The following is a 25,391-nucleotide window of genomic DNA, read 5'->3' on the forward strand; positions in this document are numbered from 1 at the left end:
TCCTGAATTCTTCTGGGCCGCCGGCATGTTGCGCAAGTCCACGGTGATGCCTCAAAAGCAAAGCAAAATTGTGGGAAATTAAGTAAAAGATCAAGAGGAGTTTCGAGAATGGCTATAGCTTGCATCATTTCCATGGCATCAAGGTTACTGAGCGTGAACACCGGAGTTCGAATGGAATATTGGCATAAAAAGTCTTCTTTATTTACATTACAGTCCAGAATACCGCTTTGCGTCGACCCAGAAGAGTCAACTACAAACCCAAGTCCATGTGATGAGCCTGCTAATGCCGCCGACAATTGCCAGCCAGGTGACACTCAAGTCAATGCTCAACATCCAGCAGAGCCGGACGGAACAATAACGAATGCCACCCTTAAGCATTAGCATCCCACACCCCTAATGGCCGCTTGCCCTATCTACGAGGCGAAGTCTCAAGCACCATCAAACCGACTGGTCGTTGCCAACGACCAGTCAGGAGATGCTTGGACCACGCCCCTCCTCCAATCCGCAACAGTCTCCGCAGTCGTGAGCCTCAGGCCGGGCGAACCCTCCATCCTCTGCACGAACTACTTCCACCATCTCCAAATCCCGCTCTGAAAAAATGACACTAACTAAGAAAGAAATAATCAAACACCGAGTGCGACCGAGGAGGGAACTCCAACATTCCCAGCTCTATCTACGCTCGTAAAAGAAACCCACTCGCGCACCATTCAGCGCCCTCCCCCACCCCTCCCCCCCACCCGCTCCCTGCGCTCAACCACCCACACTCTCCAACCCCCCGAACACTCGATTGTCGAGTTACGTACGGTCCCGGAATATCCTCAAGGAGAATTCCATGAACATTTCTAGCTCCTCAGAGGCAGCAGTCTGGACAGATCGGAAATCAAAAGGTGGCACGTAGCCCGTGGCGCGGCCAATGCCGTATGCTGTTGCCGAGACAGTGATGGTGGCGGCCACAGCTTTAACGGCCGGTCTCTTCCAAGTCTCTTGGACTCCTTCGCTGACTCTGGCAAGGGCTTCTCTGAGGCGGTCGTGGTGTTGCAACTCTTCGCTGATTCTAGCGCGTACGCGCTGGACCAGCTTGTGCTGTGTGGCCTTGTCGAAGAGAGGGAGATCGGTGTCGAGATCGGGACCTGGGATGTCATCCATCGAGCATTCAGGCGGCGCAAAAACAGATTCTGATATCCTCATATAGAGGGATTGCAAATTGGAGGTGGGAGGTGGCGGGGTGAATGTCGTGGTGATGGCAAGAGAGTTTGGTGTCACACCAGCGAAGAATCTGCTGGTGGCACAGTGGCCATACATAGTAGCGGACCCAGCGACGAGCAGAAGCATCCCGATGAAGTACATGATGTACTTCGTCGGGAAGGATCTCTTTGATTGGCTGCCCTGTACACGAGCAGGGAGCTCGGCTGGTGCTTGGGCAAACTCGGCGGTTTGCAAGTCGTCGTGTCCGACTTTTCGGAGATTTAAAGTTCCTGCCAGAACAATCTCATCACTTGGCCAGGCCAAGATGCCGCTCTCCACCAGGTCTTCTCTCCTCACGCCCATTGCTTGTAGTCCTCCCCTCTGGCGGGGCTTTCTTGTTTCAGCTCGAGGCACGGATTGCCTGGCTCCATTCTCTCGGTCGGACGCAGCTTCTCGGAGCTTCTCGATCTCGACCTTCAACTCCCGGATCTGACCTTGCAGATCGCTGAATACGTCCTCCATGAGGTTCCCGAGCTCTAGTACCGAGCTGGGTGGAGGGATTGTCGGGGTTTTCTGAACGGCGGACTCATCCCCGCTTGGTTCAACTTCAAGTCCACGAGGGACGTCGGCTTCCTCCGATGGAAGAGTGAGCTCTGGATCGGCCGAAGAGGGGCTGCGATCGCTGTCCGCAAGGACAGCAACCACAGTCTCCTCGACCTTCTCCGCGGCCCCCTCTTCCATCTCCATCTCCATCTCCCCCTCTCCCTCCTCCTCCTCCTCTCCCCCCGTCGTCTTCGCCTTTCTCCTCCGCGTTCTCCTACGCCTCTTCTTAGGCTGCTCTGAGCCCGGTTCGCCTTGCTGGGCGACCTGGCTCAGGTCATGCTGCGAGGGGTGAGAGGCCTTGGTAGTCATGGCGCTCTCCAGGTGGTTGGTCTAAAGTTCCTGCAGTCAGCTTGTGTGCTGCCAATTTTAGTTCTTGAAGGTGAGGTACTCACGGTGCAGATACTGCTCATCTTGTCTCGAGTTTGTATGTTTTGTTGTGTTGTGTTGTGTAGGATAGCACCGAAGTTTTATCTTGTGCGGTTGGTTGTGGTGAAGAAGGAGGGAAGTCGCAAAATTGAGGTTGAATTCTGAATAAGTATGTTTGTGGGTCTGGTCGGCGCTAGCGTAAGCGAGAATGGCGGCGACGACAATAACAATGAATGCGATTGTGGGCTAAAATTTTCGCTGCCCCACCGAGATTTCTTTGTTCTTTTAGAATACTACGTCATCGTGACTGGTTTGCCTGCAGAGGAAAATTTGGCCAGTGCTCGGCCAAATCTTACTTGGAGGGGGTGGAAGGTCAGGTTCGTGAAGGTGAACAGGTGAAGAGTAGCCTCAGGTACCAATACAATAATATTTGATATTTCAATTCAGATCGCTCTGTATATAAATACAAATTCATCTATTTCTATCCAGCCTACTATCTAGCCTTGAAGTGTCACAGTAAACATCATTTTCGCTGCTTAACTATTCCACTAATCTATGGATTTCTTCGACGGAGTGCAAGAATAAAGACTATCTTAAAAGAAGTCGCCAAAGAACTTCAAGCTTTCACGCAACTGGAATTGTGAAAAATGCCGTGCCTGCCACTTCTGTTAGACTCAGGAAGATTTTGTCCTTTATAATAGCGTGGTCGATGAATATAGCAGACTCGCCATATCTGGAATCCTGATTACTGATCTTAAATTCCACCAAGTGAGATTGAAGAACAAGATTTGTAGTAGGGAATTGAAAGGTGAAGTGGGAACCAGCCGGGCTTCATTCTATATCGAACTTTTGCCAGAATTCTGAACTACTCCCTGATCATGAAGAATGAAATGGCTGTCCTAAATGAGAAGCAGGTGAACAAATGACCTTTTTCCGCTCTGGAATATATGGGATGCCTTTGAAATGAGTTTCCGTGATCAATGAATCCGACGAATCATTAGAATAAATCATTTTGAGCTTCTCCCAAAGCCGTGAACCAGTTCGTTCAAATACACAAGCCAAATCTTCCAGAATTGCATTACCAGTGCGATTATACCCTTCATCATCAACCATATAAACCCGAAAAGCTTCGAGCTTGGCTGGAATACCCAAGTAGTTATGCTCTTTGCCAAATCTCCCTTGTCTTCTCTGATTGTCCCAACTAGAAGAGTCAATACTTGATTATCGGCAACTATATTGACTATACTTTGCACTAAAACCTCTCAAGCTGACGTCTTCTTTAGAAGTGACAAAGTTGAAAGCAAGAAATTCGCCGATAACAAGGGATTCTTACCATGTCTCATCTTTGATGAACTACTGCTTTTTCCTCTTTGCTTGAGTAGCCTAGACATAAAAATTTCCGAATGTTCTCATTGACATAATTCAATGCTGCATCCAAGGTCGTTTTTGCTTTTATCAAAAGATCTACGCCAAATCTACTCTATCTTTCGTCAGTTGTGACTTGTTTACGAGCGGTTTTGTCAAGATAACCGGTTATTAACAGTTGTTTACTCATCAATAACATTTAGAAGATGGTGCATCTAATTAGCATCTTGATCTATAGCTTTTATTAGTTAAGCATCTGAAGAGCAAAGATGAAATATGCTAGCACTAATACATCTCAAAACTGAAAAATGGCAGTTATGTTATGCGATTATTGTATCCTTTATTAGAAAATCAAGTAGCGGAACCTCCTCTCTTTTTCTTTCTCCTTGGAATGAAAATAAAATTGCGTATGGCTCTAGAAGTAGAAATGCTATGCTTAGGTACCTATGCAACTGAATCTCTTCGGACAAAATCCTCTTAGACCTTATCTTCCTTGCTTGGTGTGGCCAGCCCCGAGTGTTCTTCGTTCTGGGTAGAAAGCTCTTCACTTATGTCCTCCTTTCAAATCTCTAGAGGGCTTCCGTTCGGGGCTGCAGATCGAGAGTTCGAAAATTTTCTTCGGATGCCCGTGGCATCATTTATGCTGGCGTTTGAATTCCAGCTGATGGATCCGTCTCGGGCTTGAAGAACCTCTTGTGTATCTCTGTAGACTGTCCATAATATCACTGGTGGGTGCTTTGAAAGAAAAATTCTTCAATTGAAATATCTCGTATTCTAGCTCCTTGATTTCTCAAGGCAGAAGAGAAAGCATAGATTTATATACATAGAATAAATACTGCGAGAGCTTTCCGTTCCCTGCTTGGATCACAAGATTAATATATTTCGTGTCCTCTTGTATTGCTTCCTTCCCAGTCCCGTTTGCGGATTGCACATTGCAACACTTGCGATTCCAATATCATACAATCTTTCCTATAACTATCCATAGACCTGGGAAAAGATTGTTGCATCTAGAGTGTACGCTTCGTTCGTATCCCCAAGCTGGATCTCACCCAGTATCACTACCTTTTGCCATTTATAGTTGATATGTATTGTTTGATTTGGCAGATTGCGTCTCTTCGTCTTTGAAGTCAAGCTGTTTGGGAGCTGTTTGGCCCCGGCGCTCTGGCTTGTTGGCATCCATCACTTTTGCCGAAGATCCTAGAGCAGCGGTTCAACTTGAGCGCAGGATCACTTCTCTTGATTGATGCTTTTTTCGGCAGATCCGTCTTGAATAAGCTTGTATAGGAGGGAATGTTGGTAAGGCAGGTAACTTCTTGGGTGGTGGAACTACTGCCGGTGAAATGACGTTAGTTACAAGTTCTACAATCGAGGGAAGACTTTCACACGACAAACCCATACTCAAGTTCTGCCGGCTCAACACACCACAGACGTGGCTTCTCTAAGTTCCTCGAATTCCTATCGAGACTGGAAGTCTCCGGCGAGAGACTACTTGAGCTGGACTTCGCGTGACTTGTTGGTACGACGAAGTGGGAAGTCCTCGTGGACGGAGGATGGGTTGATGGCTTGATTGCTGAAGATAAATGTCGTGTGACCACTTGTCTGGGGGATAGAAGTGGCTATTTTATTCCGCGATTGGTGGCCTCCAAGCAGGAATGAAGTCCTCGGAAATCGAGCTTTTATCCTTTGGCGACATCACTTTAGTATAGAGGGCCTCGTCATTTCGCTCCCTATATTGAAGATCCCTATCTTCAGGCCTCGAGCGAGGGATCTGCCCCGTATCAAATAATTGCATGTAGTCATCAGGCTCACTCGAGGTCCTACCCGTTACGGCGTTACTATTTCTAAATACCAGAATGATTCCGATTTCAATACGCAGAGCAGTGTAACCAGGAGTGTAAAGGCCTCTCTAATCCACAAATTTCCCATTCGGGGATGGTGGGGCTATGCGGCCGCGTCAACGCGACTTTTCGTGGAAGGTGAGAGGATGTTGTTGACGTCGTCCTCGCTTAGCGACCGGATTGGGACTAGTCCCAGCCTTAGCGCCTCCACGCAACTCTTTTCAGCTATTTCCTTAAATATTCAACCCATCTCCTCTCACTCACTTACAACCTAACACTCACACAACCCCAAGCACACAACTCCACCACAACTCCAACAACTCTCCACACACACAAGCCAAGCTTACACAAACACATACACACATACACCCCTCTCCATACACAACTCAAACCACCTCACACCTCACGACATGTATCCCTCTCCCACCAAGTACGAACTGCCGCTGCCCTCCCAGTCTCCCAAGCCAGCACGAGCATCGGAGGGTCTCGCTGGTCCCGGTCCCAGCCCCTTCCACGTGGCGAGACCCAACGAGCCGATGTTCGTGCCCGACCCCGATGCCGCGAGGCGAGCAGAGGACTTCTTGTATGGCCGCTCGGACACCACGAGCAAGCCTGCTGCTGCAGCCGCAGCACCTCGTGCGGCTGCAGCCCCTCTGCAAACCAAGCGCAAGGGTAGGGATGAGGACGACGACGGGGAGGGAGATCGTTTTGCGGCCGGGGCGGTGAGCCCGAAGAAGGGATACAAGAAGGCCGGTGATGGGGCAGGGGAGGAGCCACAATTTGTTGGGGGACCGAGCATGGAGGTTGCGCTTGGGATCAGCCAAGGGCTGTCGGCGTTCACGCGTAAGTTCTATCCTGCCGTTCTCAGATCGATCTTGTACTAACCACAAGTATAGTTGGGCTTGCTCCGTCCGGAGCAGCCTCGTGGGCGCCCGTCGACGACAACATCGATCCGAGCCTCCGATATCTGGGCAAGGATGCCGCTACGATCGAAACTGAAAAGTTTCGACGTATTCAAGAGCAACACGCAGCGGCGCAGAGCGGGTACCATCCCTCTGCCGGTGTTGTCGACGACCAGCCATCGGAAGAGGGTCCACAAGAGGAGGAGGATTTTGGGCCTGGAGGATGGCCCGGTGCACCGACTGGAGAAGACTGTAAGTTTCGCACAACGTCAACATCATATCAGTGCTAATTTTTACAAAGTCAGATTCGGTGGAGGATTCGGTGGATTTGGTGGGCAATGGGGTGGGGGATTCGGTGGAGGATGGGGAGACCAGGGAGTCGGTGGAGGATGGGGAGACCTGAACCAGACGCCAGCCTGGGACGAGGACCAGGCCCTTGCTTCAGCCTATGAAGGGGACGGTCAGTACGGCGACCAGAACCAGACGGCTGGAGCAGGGTATGGCGATGTGTTGATGGCACCCGCAATGACCGAGGGCCAGTTGGAGAGCCGGATCCAGGCTGCCAGCCAGCGGGCTTTCGAGGCCGGAATCGCAGACGGGAAAGAGTCTTGCCGCCCGGACCTCGAGCGAAAGGATGGGGAGATCCGATTCCTCGGGGACCGCTTCCGCGACCTCGAAGCCCAATACAAGCTTCTCCAGCAGAGCCAAGGACAGGAGATCGCCGAGCTCACGGCCAAGGCCGGTGAGCTCAGCTCCCGAATTGTGCCTGCGGAGATCTTGGAGGCAGCCAAGAACAAGTTCTCGGCGGTCGCCCTGGACCGGGACCAGGTCCGGAGCCAGTTGGAGACCGCCAACCGGGACCTTCAGGCCCAGAAGCTCTTGGTTGAGCAACTTCAAGCCAACCAACGAGCCCTCGAGGCGGCTGCTGCCGCGGTTGTACCTGCCGGGGCTGCGCGAGCAGACCTCGATGAGGCCAATCGCAAGGTAGCAGACCTCGAGGAAGGCCTGAAGGACCACGAGAGCTTGAAGAGCGATCTTCTCGCAGCAAATCTCAAGCTCAAGAGCTTTGAGCAAGACGTCAAGGACAACAATTGCCTGACGGTAAAGCTCGGAGCTCTTGAGCTCGAGATTGCGACTCTGAAGGGAGAGCAGGCGGTGGCTGAGACGACCCAGCGCGAGCTGGCCAGCACCAAGAGCACCCTGGAGGAGGTGAGTCTTCAGCTTGAAGACTCACAGGTAGAGAAGGAGACCCTCTTACAGAGGGTCTCCGACTCACAGGTAGAGAACGAGGCCCTCTGTAAGAGGGTTTCGGACTCTACCGAGAAGATCAGCGAGTTGGAGAGCGAGATTGCCTCTCTCAGGGAGGGGTTGGGTACGATTACAGTACAGCCAGCCCGAGACCTTGAGGGAGCCAGTCTCGCGGAGGGAATCCTAGCACGCCTCGTTAGCGAGCTGCCGGAATTCGATCGCAACGAGACCTCGCGCCGTCTCTTGTGTTCCGGCAGCAGCATCGAGGGCCAAGGGGTAATCGTGAGCCAGTACTTGGCGAAAGCCAAGTACCAAGGATCGAAGTACCACTGGCTGAAGGTGGACTTGAGCAATGTGGTCTCCGGAAAGGGGAAGCATTGGGATCCGGAGGCACGCCGTCGTCTTGCGGGACGACGAGGCGGCGCCGGATTGGTCTCGGGCGTCAATGCCGAGACCCTGGGACAGGGTGCGTCCGCACCCCTTCCAGTCATGCCTCCCCCGACCCCCACATGCTCCATCTCTCAGGTGATGACGGTTTCCCTCTCGCCATGTGCTCCAGCACCTCTGGCTCCAACTCCGGCTCCAACTCCGGCTCCGGCTCCGGCCCCAGTTCCGACCCCCGCTCCCCCTCCAGTACCGGCACCAGCACCAGTACCAGTACCAGCTCCAGCACCCACCATGGTCACCTCTCCGATCATGGTGGTGTCGATTTCACCAGTGTTCCCGTCTGGAACAACCCGGGGCCAGGGTGGCAGATCATCCTGGCCCACGGCGGTGGTCCGGTCCCGTACTATGTATGGGGCTGCGATCATCGTCGTAATGGGTCTGATCTGCACAAGTTGGTACTTGCAGCTGCCGCAGCTACCAACCACCAGCAGCAGATGGGCTCCTGACCGGTCCCACTTGGAAAACACATGCCCCTACTTTCCCGAGGCGGCATGTGTCCCAATGTGCGCGGATCGACCGAGCCCACCTGCTATTGAGGTGGTTGGAGAGCTTCTGGAGGGGAGCGGAGAGCACTCGTCGTACGACGACTGCGTCTTTGAGGAGGACTGTGGGCGACCCGAGCCGTCCAGGCTCACCATGAAGAGCGTGCTCATCGGCAGCATCGTGTTGCTGTCCGCATGGCCGCTCAAATTGGCGCTTGGGCGGTGAGGGGGGGATTAGGAGGATAGGGAGGATTTGGGGGGGGATGGGAGGATAGAGGGCGGGGGTTGAGCTCGAGGGGTCTTGAGTCGTGATCTCCTTGCCGGCGCTGGATTGTTGAGATCGGCACGTTTTGACTTGACTACCGACTTGGCTGGAGCTGTATTGATGTGTCTTGATCTCCTTGCTAGCAATAGCTTGTGAGATCGGCATATCTTTACTATTTCGGCCGGATGGAGGTCGTCATTACGTGTCTTGCTCTCCTCTCCAGCAAAGGCTGGCTTGTTGAGATCCGTACAGGGCCCTGAGAGTCTCTGGTAGTAATGGCATAGAGGAGAACTGTTCGCAGTTCGTGGAAAAGGGGAGAACTGTTCGCAGTTCGGGGATTGGATTGGGGAAAGGGGGTAGTTAGGTATAGGGGAGAGCTGCTCGCAGCTCGGGGACTGGGGAGGGGAGAGGGGGTAGTTTAGGTATAGAGGAGAGCTGTTCGCAGCTCGGGGACATGGGTTGGGGAGAGGGAAATCGCAGATTTCCGAGTAGCTAGTCTTGTCTTTTTACAATGGACCGAGGATGGCCATGACAAACAACTCTTGCTTTGACGTGCACGAAACCTCTTCCTTATTGACATGAAGGGATTACGACTGATTCCTCAACCCTTTCTTTGTCCAGTAGACTCGCTATAAAGTCAAAATGATCGTGCCAGCCAGCTAGCCCATTTTCGTTAATGCAAAAAATTGCAAAAATCTTCCAGAAACCCGCATTGGCGAGGTTCTGGAATACAAACGTGATTGAACCCGTTTTTCGAATATTCAGAATCCCCTTGGTCGCACGAAAGCGAAAACCCAGATATTCGAGATCGGAGCAGGCAGACGATGAACCACTAGACCAGCTAGACGGAGATTCTGAATATGTTCAGGGAACACGTCCGGGGTTTTATATACCAAAAACGAAATTTCTGCGGCCATCGGCTCCCGGAAGGTGCATTGAACAACTGATCGGATATTGAGATATTTACAGATGAAAGCAAGCCCATTTCAGATGGTCATGATCACTTCTTCTCCGACTTTATTCATATTTCGATCACTTGTTTACATTGATTGATAACTTAAGCGGAGATTAGAGTTCGACTACCCGCTGATACGTGTTTAGGCGCCCATAATCCCGGACATATCTGCAAGATTGAACCGGCAGTATATTCAATCTGTTTGAATATACTACGAATGGAATTGCCTGAAGTTAGCGCGGCTGACGCTACCTCGTATCTTGAGGAGTAAATCCAACGACTTCGAGCCCCAATTACGAGCCAGCACGAACAGCAATCTTCTCATCAATCAGTCTTTCGCAAGCTCTCTCCATACACAGCGGCTTCATTCTCCAGCAACAACAGCTACTACGGTCATCGCGACCGTTCTAGCAGAATCTATGGACGGCAACGAAGCTGGCCTGGAGTCACTCGACTTCGAGTATCAGATTGAATGAACTCTCGAGGTGATCAGTCACCTCGAGGTGCGATTCTTAATGGCGGCCAGCGAGCGGGCAAAGTGAAGAGGGGTAAAAGTCTTCTTGTAAAGAGGTTAGACCATTGAAGAAAATGGGAAGGCTTGTTTAGGATTGTTCTGCTATGAATAAATAGTCTGAAAGAGCGACTGAAAGTGAGAACATTGATTCGATAAATAAATGGATCTCACAACTGAGGTACTGAGATGGAGAAATTTTAAGTACTATTTGGTCACTGAAGTCACAGGAAATAGTTTGGTTTGGTCCGAGAAGTCTTTTCTTGCATTTGAAGTGAAGCAAGGGCAAACTCCTCCAACAGTCCGTAGCATCCATCCCTCCCAGTACATTGACTCCATCCAACCCATAACCTTGGCAGTATCCAATTCCATAACAATCGTATCCAACCAAAGAGCCCTCCATGTCCTAGCACTGGGCGTACGATATCGCAGATCGTTCCCAAAGTAAGGGCAGCCTCCCCTAACAGTCCGTAGCATCCATCCCTCCCAGTACATTGACTCCATCCAACCCATAACCTTGGCAATATCCAATTCCATAACAATCGTATCCAACCAAAGAGCCCTCCATGTCCCAGCACTGGGCGTACGATATCGCAGATCGTCCCCAAAGTAAGGGCAGCCTCCCCTAACAGTCCGTAGCATTCGTTCCTCCCAGTAGATTCGACCCATCCAATTCGTAACCATCGCATCCATCCAAACATTCCTTGCTTTCCAGCACCGGGCATACGATATCGCATGCCTTTCCCGACACGAGGCATACAATATCGCATGCCATTCCCATTCCCAGAAGTCCTCAAGCATATCTGCTTCCAGCAAGACCTTTAAACTTGCCAAAATCCGAGCCAGCAATCTCCTGTCCAGTGAACTTGGTCGTCAATCCGTCGTCGAAGATAGGTCGAGAAATATGATCCGATGCGGGCGCCTTCGCCTTCGGGCCCATGGCGCTCAGAGGATGGCGGGGGCCGCCGCGATGAAGATTCGTTCCATATCTGCTTCCAGCAAGACCCTTAAATTTTCCAGCATCTGAGCCGGCAATCTTCTGTCCGGTGAATTTGTTGTTTGATCCGTTGTCGAGAATCGGTCGGGAAACGTGATCGGAAGCGGGCGCGTTCGCCTTCAGGCTTCTGGCGGTGTTGTCTTGGTTCGTAATGTTGTCCTGCTTTATAGCATCTTGGTTGTGTTGATCAGCAGCCGCTCGCTTGTGCTTGTTGAAATCGACGACGATGCCGTATCGATTTCTGTTGAGGCCTCCGTTCAACTCCTCTTTGGTTGACTTAAGGAGGAACGAGAGGGCCTCGGGTTGGTTGTTCAATGCAATCTCCTCCTCGCTCCATTCAGCTCCCTTCTTGGGTGTGTTGACGATCTGACATCTCTCTGAAGGGCCCGACATGTCTCGTGTTTGGATAGGTGAGATGTCGGTTATGTTGGGTATTGGTGTTTGGTTTTTAGAAAAGTATGATGTGAGAGATGTGAGAGGTATAAGTCTGATAGCTGATGGCTGATAGAAAGCGAGTGGTGTTAAGAATTCTGTAATATAATCGAATTTCTGGAGACTGGAGATTGCAGTGTTTGGTTTGTTTGGAAAAAAGGTCGTAGGTCTGGGGGGGGAGGCCATCCTTATATAGTTGCGAAGAGGCATGCTAATTTTTTAGCCAGAAGCCATAAAATCAAGATCGAGTTAGTAAATGTGCTCAGTATATGAGCTAGGAAACTTGCTCAGTACGTGAATACTAAGTGGAACTACGCCTGTGACTCAGAGATTTTTAAGCTAATCCAATACTCTAGACAATGTGAGCATTTTCTGGTTTTCGGCCAAATTACGAACTTTCCCATTCTTTCCAGTAACACATGATTATTGAAATGCAAAATTAAACACCATTAAGGATCACTATACTTCAAATCTATACTCAGCAATTTACTACGTGAATTTCTATAAATTGGAAATAGAAGGGCGAAGAAGTGACGGGTGCAATACACGATGAGGCGAAAGTCGTTTTCGGCTAAGCCATTCTCTCCAGTAACACACGATTAGCACAACGCGAGATCAAACATCAAGGAATATTTCCACACTTCGAATGATTATTCGGCAATCCATTCTGTAAATTTCTATTTACTGAAAATGAATCGAGTGCAAGTACGCGACGGTCGAAGTGGGAGTGGAAAAGCTAAAATATACACCAAAACATATACTAAAGAACATACTAAAGAATACACCAAACAATGAACTAGAAGATATACTAAAAAACATGCTCATTCTTTCTCTCCCTCTTCCTCTCTCCTTCTCTCTCCTTCTCTCTCCTTCTCTCTCCTTCTCTCTCCTTCTCTCTCCTTCTCTCCCTCTTCTTCTCTCCCTCTCTCTCTCTTTTAGCTCGCCAGCCGACATATCGAGAATTTAAGCTGGAATCTGGCGTCGTGACTCAATATTCAAGGCCAAAATCTCTTCTGAGGCCCAAAGAAAAGAATCATCCTCTAGTGCTTCGTACGAGTATTGATATCTCTTAAAAAGTGTTCCTATAAATAGCTTACACACTTCTTCAAAAAGCAGTAGCGTGGTAAGCGCGAGAATGGTCCAGAGTCTATCCATTGCGCCGGAAAGAAAAGAGCATATTTTTAGCCAGGGCCTCGAAAAACAGTCATCCTCTAGTGCGTCCGTAGTACTAGTGTTTCTATTATTAGTTCACAAAATATTTAGAACATAAAAGATGAGCAATAGTCAGTGCAATGGCTACTAATTGCGCAAATTCGAGAAGGTTTTCAGAGCCGATCTATCACGTCAAAATTGAAACAGGAAAGGAAGAGGGGTAAACACATGCCTTGTCTAGCAGGAACAAGCTCATCCATTGTTGAGGTGTCCATTGTTCACTCCATGCTAAAATCATTTCGATTTTAAGCGTATGATATCTTCTCGGAACGGTATGCGGTTACCGTTTTTTAGTTTTTTTCCCCCCCTTCTGCGCCGCTCTCGTTGTATTGCGTCAGAAAATGGAGAGAAGAGGGGGGGCTAGGCTTCGTAGATGATATCCTGTGACTCCTGTCTACTACCCAGACTCCAAGCCAGAAGAAGTATGAATATGATATGAAAGAGGCCGAGGAGCCATGATAGCATATTTTGCGGGAGATAAATGTTCACATTGATTCATTTTTGAAAAATATTTCTGCAGGATAAAAGGGGATTGGATGGCCGAAGGATTTACGGGCCTGGCAGAGCATGCCAATTGCTCCCCATTTCCATTGGTACCACCCGACAGCCATTGACCCGGCGGTCGCGCGTTGGATGGATTGGATTCGAAAAGTACGTGTTCTCTCAATGCATTCGGAAATGGCGATTGAAGATTCTCGACAATAGAGCTCTCCCCTTCGCATGTTGCCGAGGAATTGGTCTACACATACGGGCCCAGTGGAACCCTGGAGAAATGCTGACATTTGGATCAAATATAAAGCTCACGGAGCGATTCGCGGAGTTCGAGAACGATGTTTAACACGCATCTTCTCCGGCAAACAGCCGCAACAAGTCGCCATCGGAACGGAACAAACCTCTTTACAGATACAGGTGGCAGACGATGGCCTTGGTGTTCCGAAGCTATACGCTCGGTGCCGTCGCATTCTACGCGAGCGTGGTAGTAGTTGTTGTTGTTGTATTTATTTACGTCGGGCGGGTAGCAGGCGAAGCCTGCCGCCCTGGGACCTCCCATAGGGTACGGCGACGTGCTAAGCTAAGGAGTTACATACAAGAAGGCCCCAGAAGGCAATTCATAGTGCTGTAGCGAGGGCTACTGTCGCATGCGCCCTTCCCCTACAGATAGGATGGATCACATAAAAAGAAACCTTTCATCAAGGGAAAACCACAAAAGGAGAGTCAAGCAGGTACAGACTGCACGCGAGCGTGGTAAGTAAATTGAACCGTCCTTTTTATAAGTTGAAAATAATCTTGTTATACAGTATGAAAACAAGCCGAGTACAAGCTATAAAAGGTACTTGGAGTATCTTCTGCTCGATGGCATACCATTTGTAGCTCTATACTGGAGCTGGTCCGAACATCATGCTCTGAACATCACTGTCGTGAGAATTTTAGATACCGATTCGGATGCCGTGCAGCGGCACATCGAGGAAAGAATACACCAATGGGTTGAAGCGAGGATTGTCGAGAGCAGAGGAGTCCGGGGGGAATTTTTTTACGACAAGTTTACGAATGGGGGGGGGGGGGGGGGGGGGGGATTTTGGGCGGCCCTAGAGCGTGGGAGGAAAACACTTTTCAGTTGCCGTGAGCGGATAAGTTTGAGGTTCGACTCCAAGGCCCACAGTTGGCAGGCTTGAACCAGGAACGAATGGGATTTTTCTTTTTCGATCAATATGCTTACCCCTGGTCTCTATAATCGGTTCTACCGATCCTGCGACGGACGTAACCATGCGCCCTAGGCCTTAGGAGATCCCATACCAAAGGGAGCGTTCCACCTGGAGCCATCAAGATACTGAATGATACTTATATCCTGTTCAAGCACTCTTCCCTTAGACCCTCTTTCTTGGGACTTTTGTGCCATGTACTCCTCTCCATTCCTGTATCCCTCTCCAGACCATTCCCAACGCCAGCTCTTGATATTTCGGCCACCACAATAGCAGCGCGTGATCTCTTCGTCCCAGACCTGATTCAGATAGTGGTATTCGCAATGATACCCTCTCGCCTGCCACCAACTATTCTCCTCGAACTCGTAGTCGGTTGCAGCATCCCGTAAAGGGGCGACGAAGTCTTTCGCCAGCCACTCGTCTGTCACCCCCCCATTGTACAGTGTCCCCAAGAGCTTCTTCTCCTCGGGAGACGGTCTGAGTCCATCGTAGACTCTTGGGCCCGGCCGCCTGGGGTAGTCATATGGATAGAATCGTTTGCCGGTCGTACTCGGATAGAATGTCGCAAATTGACCCTTTCTAAAGCGGACGGCGACAAGCAGCGATTCCACGGTCGGGTACTTCTCGCCCAGAGCCGTCACGATCACGTTGATCTGGATCTCATTCAGGGCTCGTGATGAGGCCAGCTGATAGTAAAATTTTACGTTTGTCAGCATTGAGTATGAGCAGCACTTTGATTCCATTCTTGAGGGTTTTAATTTTTTAATTTTTATTGGGGAGGGGTGGGGGGTGGATATTTCATCGTTAATACGTACCTTTCGGACGAAGATATTGCGCTCTTCCTTGGCGGTTAGGTATGATGGCCGGCGCCTCTTTGTAACTATTCTCTCGATCTGTTCTGCGAGAGTAGGAGGAGGCGGGGGAGAGGCGTTCTCTGCAGGGGCCGATGGGATGAGTAGACGAAGAAGTCTCTTGCATGTAGATGATAATGCCATGGTAGATGGATGGATGGATATCTGCAGTCTTGGGTGGAGAAGAAAATAGGAATATGGGCTAGAAATGAGAAATATGTGATTCATGATAAGGAAGGGTTTTTTGTCTGATGCTGGTGATCTTTTTTTTCTTACCTTTGTGCGTGTGCTTAAGTTAGCGCCCGGTACTTCTAATTTTTTTTTTTTTTTTTTTTTTTTTTTTTTTTAGCAGACCGGACTTGGGGATATACATCCATCCTACTATAGGTCTCTCCCTCCTCGCCGCAAACGGCGTGCGGCATTTTTCGTATCTTACTATCCTGCACATGAGCTCCCTGGATTAGAACGTGTTATATTTTGCTTGCGATCGAATGTATTTTTGTAGATCAATACAGCTCGCGTACTTCAGAGACATGACACATAGACTCGACTAGTGGTTGAAGCATTCAGGAAAGAAAGAGACCGAATCATTCGATGAAATCTGTTTTCGCGCACTTGCAGCCAATAATCTTCAACTGAGATTGCAGCTCTTGTTTGTTGGTAAGTCTATGAATTGCAAATTTTGCCATATAATTTTTCTTGCGATTTTTGGCACTTTCTTTGGCTGAGATACCCATGCCATTATTAATTCCATGCGGTATCCCGACTTCAACCAGTTTCTCCCCCCACCCCCTTCCACCCTTGAGAGAGAGAGAGAGAGAGAGTAGTATATTGCAAGGCCGTAGCCATAAAATGTCAGGCACAGGCCCACGTCCTTTCTCACGCATCCTCCAAGCTTTCTGTAGCAACGATACCTATCTCTGATATCAATGTGTTCCTCGTCGATCCTTTGTTATGCACAACCCAGTGTCAAATAAGGCCGTCGCTGTCGGCTGTCAGATACAGGACCAAGTCTAATCTTTTGCGTCATCCAAGCTTGTTGTAGCGACGATGGTTATCTCTGGTGTCAATCTAATCCTTGTCGAGCTTTTGTCGTGTATAGCCCAGTGTCAAATCGAGCCGTAGCCATCAGCTGTCGGGTACAGGGTCAATTCCAATCCTTTGCGTCCTCGTAGCAATCATGGTTATCTCTGGTGTCCAATTGTTCCTCGTTACGCCCTTTTCGTGCATAGCCAGGGTCAATTGGTGTTGTAGCCACCAGCTCTCGTACAAGGCCAAGCGAAGTGTGTCGTTGCGTCCCCTTAATAATCATTGTTTTGCCTGCCTTCGCATAGTTCGTCGGTGGAATAGTTCGAAAGTACCGTTGGGTCCCACTGTAGTCGCGAATGAGAACCCTTTCCAAAGGAATGCTTCAAGTGCTGCGTAGAGAGGACTCTTCTTAACTTCTTGTAATCCCAGCAACTTAGGGGGATGCAGATTATGGACGATCCAGGGATATTATTCGGCGGTTGTATCGTTCTGAGATAAGGGAGAACGGGGGCCAGTCAGCGGTCCAACTTTCGCAGACATAGGTAGGGAGTGGAAGGTCTCCCTAAGAAAAAACTTGCACCAGCTCAAGACGAGAACGGAATAACAGCAAAGCCTGAAGATGATTGCCAGCACTCATAGATTTCCTCAGCCTCGAGTCAAGCGTTAGGACCTAGTCTAGGCTCTGGCTAGTATGTGGGTTCCATTAGGCTGGGGTCCGAAATGCTCTTGTCATCAACTCTTGTCTGTTGCTAATCGAATCCAGCTTCATCAAACCCATTACAATCAACTGAACCCGAGCCCAATCTTCTTTTTCCAGTAACAAAATGGCATCAATTGCTTCCTGTATGCAAGCTCAGGCTGCGGAGCAGCCAGAACCCGAAGTGGTCCCAGTGACCCCCCGAATCGCATGGATTCAACAAGTACGTACTCGTCTACAGCATTCAATAACCTTGATTAAAGATTCTAGGCGACGGAGGAATTTCCAGGGAATATAGTCACAGAACTGATCCGAGTGTGCGGGGAAGGCGGGAGTTTAGATGATCTGCTAGAAATGTCGGACATGGAGATTACGCTTCGCGCGTATCGATACGGATTAAATCCAGTTAATTGGGAGCCACATGTGGCACTTTTCAACACCATCAGGCATAAGAAAGTAAGATTGAGTTTCATTATCCTTCTTGGTTCGAAGAAAGGACGTTCTTGGAGCCAACAGAAGCCTGTCAGGCGGAAAGCGCAGCGGATTCTCGACATTAGAGTTCCATTACAAATCATGCGGTCGGGCCGTTCACTAAGACCGGAGAAAAATGAATGGGATGAGCTAATACTTGGATCATATAGATTATGAGAAAAATGACCGAGGCGTCGCGAACGGCCGGCGGGCCACAAGAAGTCACGACCGAGTTACGAACAGCGCATGCGGACCAGCATCGAAAGAACTTAATTATCTTAAATTGACTTTTTTACGGGTATAAATGGCAGACAGGCACCATGGTCTTTCTGAGCTATATGCTCGGTGCGGTCGCGTTTTATGCTAGTGTTGTATGTAAATTGTCCCTCTTCTGGATTCAAACTAACCTCATTATATAGTACGAGAACAAACCAAGCACTGGATGGCAGAGATACTTGATGTATCTCCCTCTATTGCTGACGCCATTTTTGGCGGTCTATCTTAACTACAGCGAGCATAACGATCATAATATCGTTGTGACCAAGATCCTCGACACAAATTCGGATGCTATAAAGGAATATATGGAGAACAGAGTCGCTCAGGGAATCGAGGAAAGATTGGCGAGGCCGCGAAAAAACAGGCCAAGATAATTTGCTCTGCGCACTTTGCGGCGCACGAGGGGGGCCACGGCTGGAGAGGTGTGAGTTTGAAAGACGGAAAGGAGCTTGGGGTTCGATCCCCCTAGACTTCGGGAATTTGGAATGGACTTGGGGTTCGACTCCCAATGCTCACAATTGGCAGGCTTTAAACTAGGAATTCATGGGATTGTTCCTTTCCGCTCCTCCTCCCCAAGTGACCGTTGTTTGTTTAAGCTTTTGATCGACGTGATAAGCGGGAAATCAGCCGCGTGAGACCCACTCTTAAGCGCATCCTTGGAATGAGCCTCATAAATTCCTAGCAAGACTGCGGTTTTTTTTTTTAACACAGCTGCGCGTTGCGATAAGCGGAAGCTTACGGCTTCAATAATGATACTGAAAATAAAAAAAAAAGTTTGAGGATGGGGCCCGGCTTTATCGTGACCAAGGCTATTTTTTTATGTTCAAAATCTCGTTCAGATATATTCGTCGGTTAATCGACGGTTACCTTGAATTTAATTCGAAAGAATTGACCGACTCGCTGTAGCAAGTCCGCACTATCAAGGCGGGACAGTAAAATTTGCTCCTTTGCAATGAATAAAAAATCAACCAACTATTACCTCGTAATTATTTCTGTATAGAAAGATGCACCGTATTGAGTTTGATAACAATCATTTAATCAATTTTTAATCACAAGTTATTATTCTTTAATTGTGTTGGGTTAAAGCAGTAAAGATGGTACTTTTGATGTGCACTTTTTTTTAATGGTATAAGTCGGTGCATTAATTAAGCTTAGCGTATCCAAATTCTCAACCTCTTCAAAATCGCGCGAGTACGAGTAATCAATACATCTAGCAGCACCCTTGCTCACCATCCGTTCTGAAACATTCGCTATTATGCGTAAGAAACGGCGCATATCGGGGTCGATTGAAACGTGGCTGGCAGCCAAAGCGAACCGGTTACGATGCAAAAGATTGACTGATTTGGAACTGTTTTACGATGCGAATAAGTATGTCAGATCTGCCCTGTAAATACTAGGAAAATCGAAGAACTCGAAAATCAGTCTTGTTGTAGAAATACATTCATTGTACTACCAAATCTCATTTAGTATTTATCTCTTGTAGTAATATAATAGAATATATTATTTCTCATCGGCTCATAAGATGTTTTTCTTTAATTTGGGTTGTTGATGTTGAGATCTTCCAGACGGAGAAGTGAAATTTGATTATCTAAAACGGTTTTTGGCTATGTTCTCCTTACATTATAATTTTTTGACTTGCAATAAATAGATACGTCTTTATATCTATGACACACATTTGTATAGCAAATGTTTTCTGATCATCTATATACTCTCTTTATTATGTTTTTATCTGTAGTTGTTGTTTAATAAGTGTTTGGATAAAAGTGTCCCGCCTTGGTGGTGCCGACTTGCGATACAGCACCAGCGCACCTGACTGCCACAGCGAGACACCTCGAGCTGAGAGTTTCATAAGGTTAGGGGCAGAAGATTTCCTAGTTACGAAAAGACTATTTGCGAAAAGACTGGTTGGGAGAAGAAGATAAATCCACTACTAATCGCCGGTGTCAAGATCTGCCGAAGTATTTCCGTATCATGTACTTAACTTCCAATTCCTATATTTTGGGCATCCAGCAGGCGAGATGGCTTGGTAGGCAAGTCGTCTTTCGATCAAACTGGACGGGATCGATTGGGCCCCCGGAATCCGGGAGAGAAATAACCTATTCAATTAGGTTTGATAGCCAGGACCTCGTATCGGTATACGGGCTTCTGGTGAAGTTTTGCAGTTTTGGGTTTCTTTATTTTTGTCCCTTTTTTTTATATATACACTATCTAGGAGAGGAGAAAATGAACTCGTTCAGGGTTTTTTTTAGTCGCCCCTCGATCATTTTCAATGGGGTAGTGAGATGGTGGGTGGGCCCATGTGTAAGTGACTGGGCCAGAAGGAGGGGAGGAAGGAGGGGGGTAGAGCTATTTCAAAAGTCGTCAGCAAGCGCGACATTAGATATTCTCTTAGTATCAACTCCATTCTCGTTTCTACTCGATATTAGCAAAGTGAAGGACGGAGTAGCAGCCACGGGTGTAGCTTCCTAAAGATTGAGGGCTCTCAAATCATTTTTATAGGCAGGATACAAAATACCACGGCCGAAATTCTTTTGGATCAATTGAGAAGTTGATTACAGAAGAATTGGCGAAAGTATTCTGAATGTGTGATTAATCAAATACAAACATAAGCACAATTATTATCATTTTAAACTTTCAAGTTAAACACAACATCAGGGACAAAAGGCCACCCACCTCCCACATAGCCTTTGCTGCAAGGAGGAATTTGCAAAACTGCGCACAGCATATTTGAAGCTCTTTACTTTGCTTGAGATGCAATTCAATCTCGTATCCTTTAATCCTCTTTCCTTTACTTCGCAACCCCCAGGTTTGAGACTGAATCGAATGAATAAATGATCAACAGGCCAGATGCCAAGGGGATGAAATTTCAAAATTTTCACGGGCATACGAGGTATGTGGATCGTAAGTTGTATCCCATATCCGTAGGCCGTGAGAGAGTGAGCGGGTGACCTACCAATCAAACCAGCTAAACATAAGATGATACAAGAAAATAATCAAGCCAGCAAGCAAAAGAACAGGGGTATCGAATTTCCTAAGCACTGCCCTCCATCCCTCGTGTCTCCCAACACATATCATCATCCAAAAGTCTCGAGTCCTTCCTCAGCCGTTCAATCCTCACATCCCGACTAATCTTCCCTGAACCCTTCGCCCTCCGCCTAGCCAACTTCTGCAATCTCACCATAGCCTTCCTCTCTACAATCTCGCCAAGCTTCACGGAGGCGAAATAATCCCCACCGAGGGCCTCGTCTATCTCTCTCGCCACGACTTCCAACTCAGGAAGCCGGACTGCGAAAGTCGAGTTGTACAACTTGTTGGAGTGGCCGGGTCCGTAGTATGTAATGAGGCGATCAAAGATTGATTTCCTGACAGCGCGGCCGTCGATGAAAACACCGAGTCTGTTAAGATCACGCAGGAGGAGAATCCCCCAGGTGAGTTGGCGGGGTTCGTTGGTTCTGGTGTGGAGTTGTCTTTGAGCTGAGAGCTGGAGGTTCTGATGGCGGGAATTGGTGATGAAGCCCCATTCTACAATGGCGCGCTGGAGGTCGGGAGCGAAGAGAGTACGGAGTGGATGTTGAGGAACGCTTGTCTGGACTTCGCGTGGCACGTGGTACTTTTTGGCCCAGCTGGTGGAGCAATTGCCTCTATACACGTTCGCCAGCCAAAGAAGGAGTTCTTTCAGTTCGTGGAGGCGTCCGAGCATTCCGAGGCGGCGGATTATCTCGTGCCAATCTTGCGGCTCGATGTAAGCTCCGCATCGGACGATGCTTTTCAGCATTAGAATACAACTGTCAAGGTCGGTTGGTCGGTTAGACGAGTGAGGATCTCGTCTTCTAGACATCGGATGCCGTCCCTTTTGTCGAGAGAAGAGGATAGATCGGATAAGACAGGTTATGGTCCGGGGCTCGAATTCTATCCCGTTGATGATCATATCCTCGACACCATTGAGAACAGATGGGACATTCCCAGTAGAAGCGATAACCCTCAACTCAATATTTTGCTTCTCGCTCTCAGGCGACGTGCTCGACAGGAGCCTGATCGCCATCGTCCTGCGATACTGAGCCCAGTCTCCAGCTTTAACATATGCCGAGAGCAAGGATTCTTGGAGCTCAAAATTCTCAAGCTCGTCGGGATGTTGGTCGCTGTTTAGAAGGCTAGCGAGTAGATCATACTTCCCATCTTTGGCGAAGCTCTCCACGGCCTGGGAGTAGAGCGAGTTACCGATAGAGACGCCGCCAGCTCGCAATTGGGCGATTCTCGAATATATTAGTTTGAGATCTGGCTCTCGTAGTACCATTGCTTGCAGCGAGAGAGGGCCAATCGACTGGACTCCTAGAGCAGTTACTCCGTTGATAGCGACGTCCAGCGAAATCCATTCGGTGGCAAACCATCTAGCTCCAAGCTTATCATTATATTGCTTCACGGGAATATTGTGTGTCTCTCCGTGGATTAAGTTCATCATCTCGCGAGAGATACCTTGGTACCCTTCGTAACCTTTGGCCAAAGTATCGGCCGATGGAACTCCAGCATTAACAAGACTGCTGACCAGCCGTCTGGCTCGCAGAGGTTTATACTTATCGTAGTGTTGAATTAAAGGGTACGCCATCTTGGCTGAACTTGGTAAATCGCCCAGATCTACCAGATAGTCATGCCACTTTGTGGCGGTGGTGAAATCCTCTTTCTCACACAGGGCTGGGATAATTTTCCCATATGTATTTCGATAGGGGCACTGCCGATGTATGATTCGCAAGGCGACGAGATCACCCGATTTAAACACGATATGACGACACATTTCGGCGAATCCTCTAGGCCCAGGTGGATGATTTTGTATCAGTCGTTTATGCCACTTGTGAGCAAGCTTTGCATGGTCAGATGTTAGAAGTTGCTGGATGATTCGAGAGTAAAGTTTCGACCAACGCCTTCCATCATGTTGCAACACCAAGTCGGCGTAGTCGATTATTTGAGGCAACACAGAAGGGTCTTCTATGCCTAGATCCACGAATGTAGACCAGACTTGGTCGGCCAGAGGTCCAGCCGTAGGTATCAGAATGCCTCTTTCTCGGATCTGATTCCAGAATAGGCGTACACCCTCAGTGCCATAGATCCTCTTTCTGTAGCCGAGAAATAGAGCCCAGAGATCAAAGTCGTGGGAGAAGGTGGCAGAATCCAGTAGTCGCCCCTTGCTACCCTCTGGTAGAGGCCACTGGTCAAGACTCGACTCAAAATCGAGCTGCTCGTGAGTCCACTTCGTTTCCTCCCATCGATTGCTTGACACAGCTGATACATTTCCCAGTATCGTTTTCGCCACCGGGGGTAGGATAGCTGGTGAGAGAGGTACCGGTGCGGGCCTCGGAAGCCGCTTAGATGATAAGACTTCATGTCTCCCTTTCTCCTCCTCCAGCTCCTGAGTGTCAGCCAAGTCGGGTTCGTTCCCTGGCGGCATAACTCTTTCGACCAACTGAAGACCCCCGGGTTCTGGTGGGAGAGGGTGGGTATCCGGAGTCGAAAATGTCGCTCTCCCTGTCCCTGCCCGCGATTCTGACGGTACTTGTGCTCTTCTAAGCAGTCTCATGGCCATATCCCCCGTAGGTGCTGTATCCCCAGTCCCTTCTATTGAACAGTCCTTCGCTTGTGCCCATTCGTGGTATTTGGGACCTTTTCCATCCTCTCGTCCTTCCTGCGAACACTCATCCTGCTTACTCGCAGCTGAAGCCACACTAGCATAATTTCTCCTCCTGGGTTCTCGCACGCATCCTATCCATCCACAAAATCTCCTTCTGCAATCTCCATTCCCAATATTCGCCGGCGCATAGCTCTGAGCATAGTTTCCTTCCACCAAGAACCGCAGCAGCTCCCTCACATTCGGCCTCTGCACCAGCTTTTGGAGAGCCGGACGCATTATTCTGGTATCCTACAGGCCAATTGGCGTATCTGAAACCGTCTTCGACGACCGCCATCGCATGCTGAGCTGTGTCAAATTCATTGAATATTTTATATTCTTGCTTCTGTCCAGGAGATTGAGGCTCTTTTCTGACGTCGATGATTAGTCAGCAGCGTCATTTCTCTAGACGTCGACCCATCATTGCGATTGAAGGATCAGTGCAGAACAGACAATTCCCCCAACAACAATCTTCACACGATATCTGCAACACCATCACAATGGCAGGGTACGTTCATTCTATTTCCATCCCTCTCTCCGCCATATGCGATGAAGCCAGGATCGACATCACGCTCAACGCAGCTCCCGGAACAGCCCGCGGTATGGTACATCGGAATGGCCTCACCTTTTGTACTACGATGGCCAAGGAGCCAATGGATCTGCGATGCCGCGGGAAAGAGAAGGAGAGGAGGGGGGAAGATATACCTATCATCAACGCTAGGGTGTATACCTGCTGCTTGAGGTAGCTGCTGCTCGCGCAGAGGCTGGGAGATGGGAGTGATATCATTTCGGCACGTCGAGCATTAGCGAACACTGAGAGGAACCACTTGCCCATCCAGCTTATCGTGTCACTAAACAGCGAAGTTGATTTCTTCGACACTTCTTCTCTCGGCTACGACGCTCTCTATGGACTGGAAATGTCCTGACTTCACAACCAAACACCCTTCATCGGACACCAGCTAACCAAACCCTCTCTTCACAGCTTCATCAACCGCGAGAACCGCGTCCCACACTACCAGCGCCTCTTCCAAGAAGGGCAGCGCAACGGCGTCCGTCAATGGAACCAGGTGCGTTTTCACCCTCTGTTTCTTCGATTCCTGAATCCCAAGAAACGATGGGCTAACGAGTAATCTGTGCGAGCAGACCCCCAGGAGCAAGTTTATCCTCTACCCGTACTACGTAGCTCTGTTTGGTGGACTTGCAGGTTCGTTGACCTTCTTTCCCCTTACCATACACTCCCTTCCCCCCGCCCCGACGACGAGCTTTCCCTGTATTCCAGCTCGAGCAGATCAGCATATGCATCATGCCATCCCAAGAAGACGAAGCAAAGCTAACGCAACCCACAGGCTCCATGTACATGATGTGCCGGATGGTCCTCGGACACAAGACCTGGTTCGGCAAGGGATAGATAGATAGACACCACACGCTCGACTTTTGACTACCCCGGATAGATGGCACGCATACGTTTTCCTGAGAAGCAGCAGTAGTAACAATCTGTACAATTCACACTAAGAGGATAGAAGTTACTATCCATTGCATCGCATCGCATCACATCGACTTTTCTCTTCTCTCCCCATTCCTACCTACGTAAGCTCCATGGCTGTCTCTCTCTCTCACACACATCCCACACATCCCCACATCCAGCCTTATATTCTCGCCCTCTCACCCTCTCCCCCTCTCACCCTCTCCCCCTCTCGCCCTCTCGCAGCTCGAGGCTCCCTAGTTGTCTCTCTCTCACACACACATCCATCCCACACATCCCACACATCCCACACATCCCCCACATCCCCCACATCCAGCCTTACATTCTCACCCTCTCACCCTCTCACCCTCTCCCCCTCTCACCCTCTCCCCCTCTCCCCCTCTCCCCCTCTCCCCCTCTCCCCCTCTCCCCCTCTCCCCC

At 49.1% G+C, this 25,391-nt stretch overlaps 7 protein-coding genes across 7 annotated transcripts; 3 read left to right on the top strand and 4 right to left on the bottom strand.

Annotated features, from left to right (window-relative positions):
• Window positions 1–795: 795 nt before the first annotated feature.
• L3040_004093 (uncharacterized protein) lies at window positions 796–2,097 on the bottom strand (the record flags this gene model as incomplete). Its single annotated transcript, XM_007290923.2, has 1 exon — window positions 796–2,097. The coding sequence occupies one exon, from the start codon at window positions 2,095–2,097 to the stop codon at window positions 796–798; it is 1,302 nt and encodes a 433-aa protein (XP_007290985.2).
• A 3,670-nt stretch (window positions 2,098–5,767) lies between these two features.
• Window positions 5,768–8,662, top strand: L3040_004094 (uncharacterized protein; the record flags this gene model as incomplete). The annotated part of the gene is made up of 4 exons (XM_066154662.1): window positions 5,768–6,200; window positions 6,254–6,511; window positions 6,561–7,973; window positions 8,172–8,662. 4 exons carry the CDS (start codon window positions 5,768–5,770, stop codon window positions 8,660–8,662), a joined length of 2,595 nt encoding a protein of 864 aa, XP_066011859.1.
• Window positions 8,663–10,960: 2,298 nt separating this feature from the next.
• L3040_004095 (uncharacterized protein) lies at window positions 10,961–11,557 on the bottom strand (the record flags this gene model as incomplete). Its single annotated transcript, XM_007290921.1, has 1 exon — window positions 10,961–11,557. One exon carries the CDS (start codon window positions 11,555–11,557, stop codon window positions 10,961–10,963), a length of 597 nt encoding a protein of 198 aa, XP_007290983.1.
• A 3,022-nt stretch (window positions 11,558–14,579) lies between these two features.
• Window positions 14,580–15,503, bottom strand: L3040_004096 (uncharacterized protein; the record flags this gene model as incomplete). The annotated part of the gene is made up of 2 exons (XM_007290920.1): window positions 14,580–15,194; window positions 15,324–15,503. 2 exons carry the CDS (start codon window positions 15,501–15,503, stop codon window positions 14,580–14,582), a joined length of 795 nt encoding a protein of 264 aa, XP_007290982.1.
• A 1,709-nt stretch (window positions 15,504–17,212) lies between these two features.
• Window positions 17,213–17,843, top strand: L3040_004097 (uncharacterized protein; the record flags this gene model as incomplete). Its single annotated transcript, XM_066154785.1, has 3 exons — window positions 17,213–17,308; window positions 17,356–17,541; window positions 17,727–17,843. The coding sequence occupies 3 exons, from the start codon at window positions 17,213–17,215 to the stop codon at window positions 17,841–17,843; spliced, it is 399 nt and encodes a 132-aa protein (XP_066011860.1).
• A 3,020-nt stretch (window positions 17,844–20,863) lies between these two features.
• Window positions 20,864–23,728, bottom strand: L3040_004098 (uncharacterized protein; the record flags this gene model as incomplete). Its single annotated transcript, XM_007290918.1, has 1 exon — window positions 20,864–23,728. One exon carries the CDS (start codon window positions 23,726–23,728, stop codon window positions 20,864–20,866), a length of 2,865 nt encoding a protein of 954 aa, XP_007290980.1.
• Window positions 23,729–23,988: 260 nt separating this feature from the next.
• L3040_004099 (uncharacterized protein) lies at window positions 23,989–24,896 on the top strand (the record flags this gene model as incomplete). Its single annotated transcript, XM_007290917.1, has 4 exons — window positions 23,989–23,996; window positions 24,471–24,555; window positions 24,632–24,692; window positions 24,835–24,896. The coding sequence occupies 4 exons, from the start codon at window positions 23,989–23,991 to the stop codon at window positions 24,894–24,896; spliced, it is 216 nt and encodes a 71-aa protein (XP_007290979.1).
• Between the last annotated feature and the right edge of the window lie 495 nt (window positions 24,897–25,391).

Source organism: Drepanopeziza brunnea, assembly GCF_022702325.1.
Source record: "Drepanopeziza brunnea f. sp. 'multigermtubi' strain 214-2 chromosome Unknown ctg6, whole genome shotgun sequence".
NCBI lineage: Eukaryota > Fungi > Ascomycota > Leotiomycetes > Helotiales > Drepanopezizaceae > Drepanopeziza > Drepanopeziza brunnea.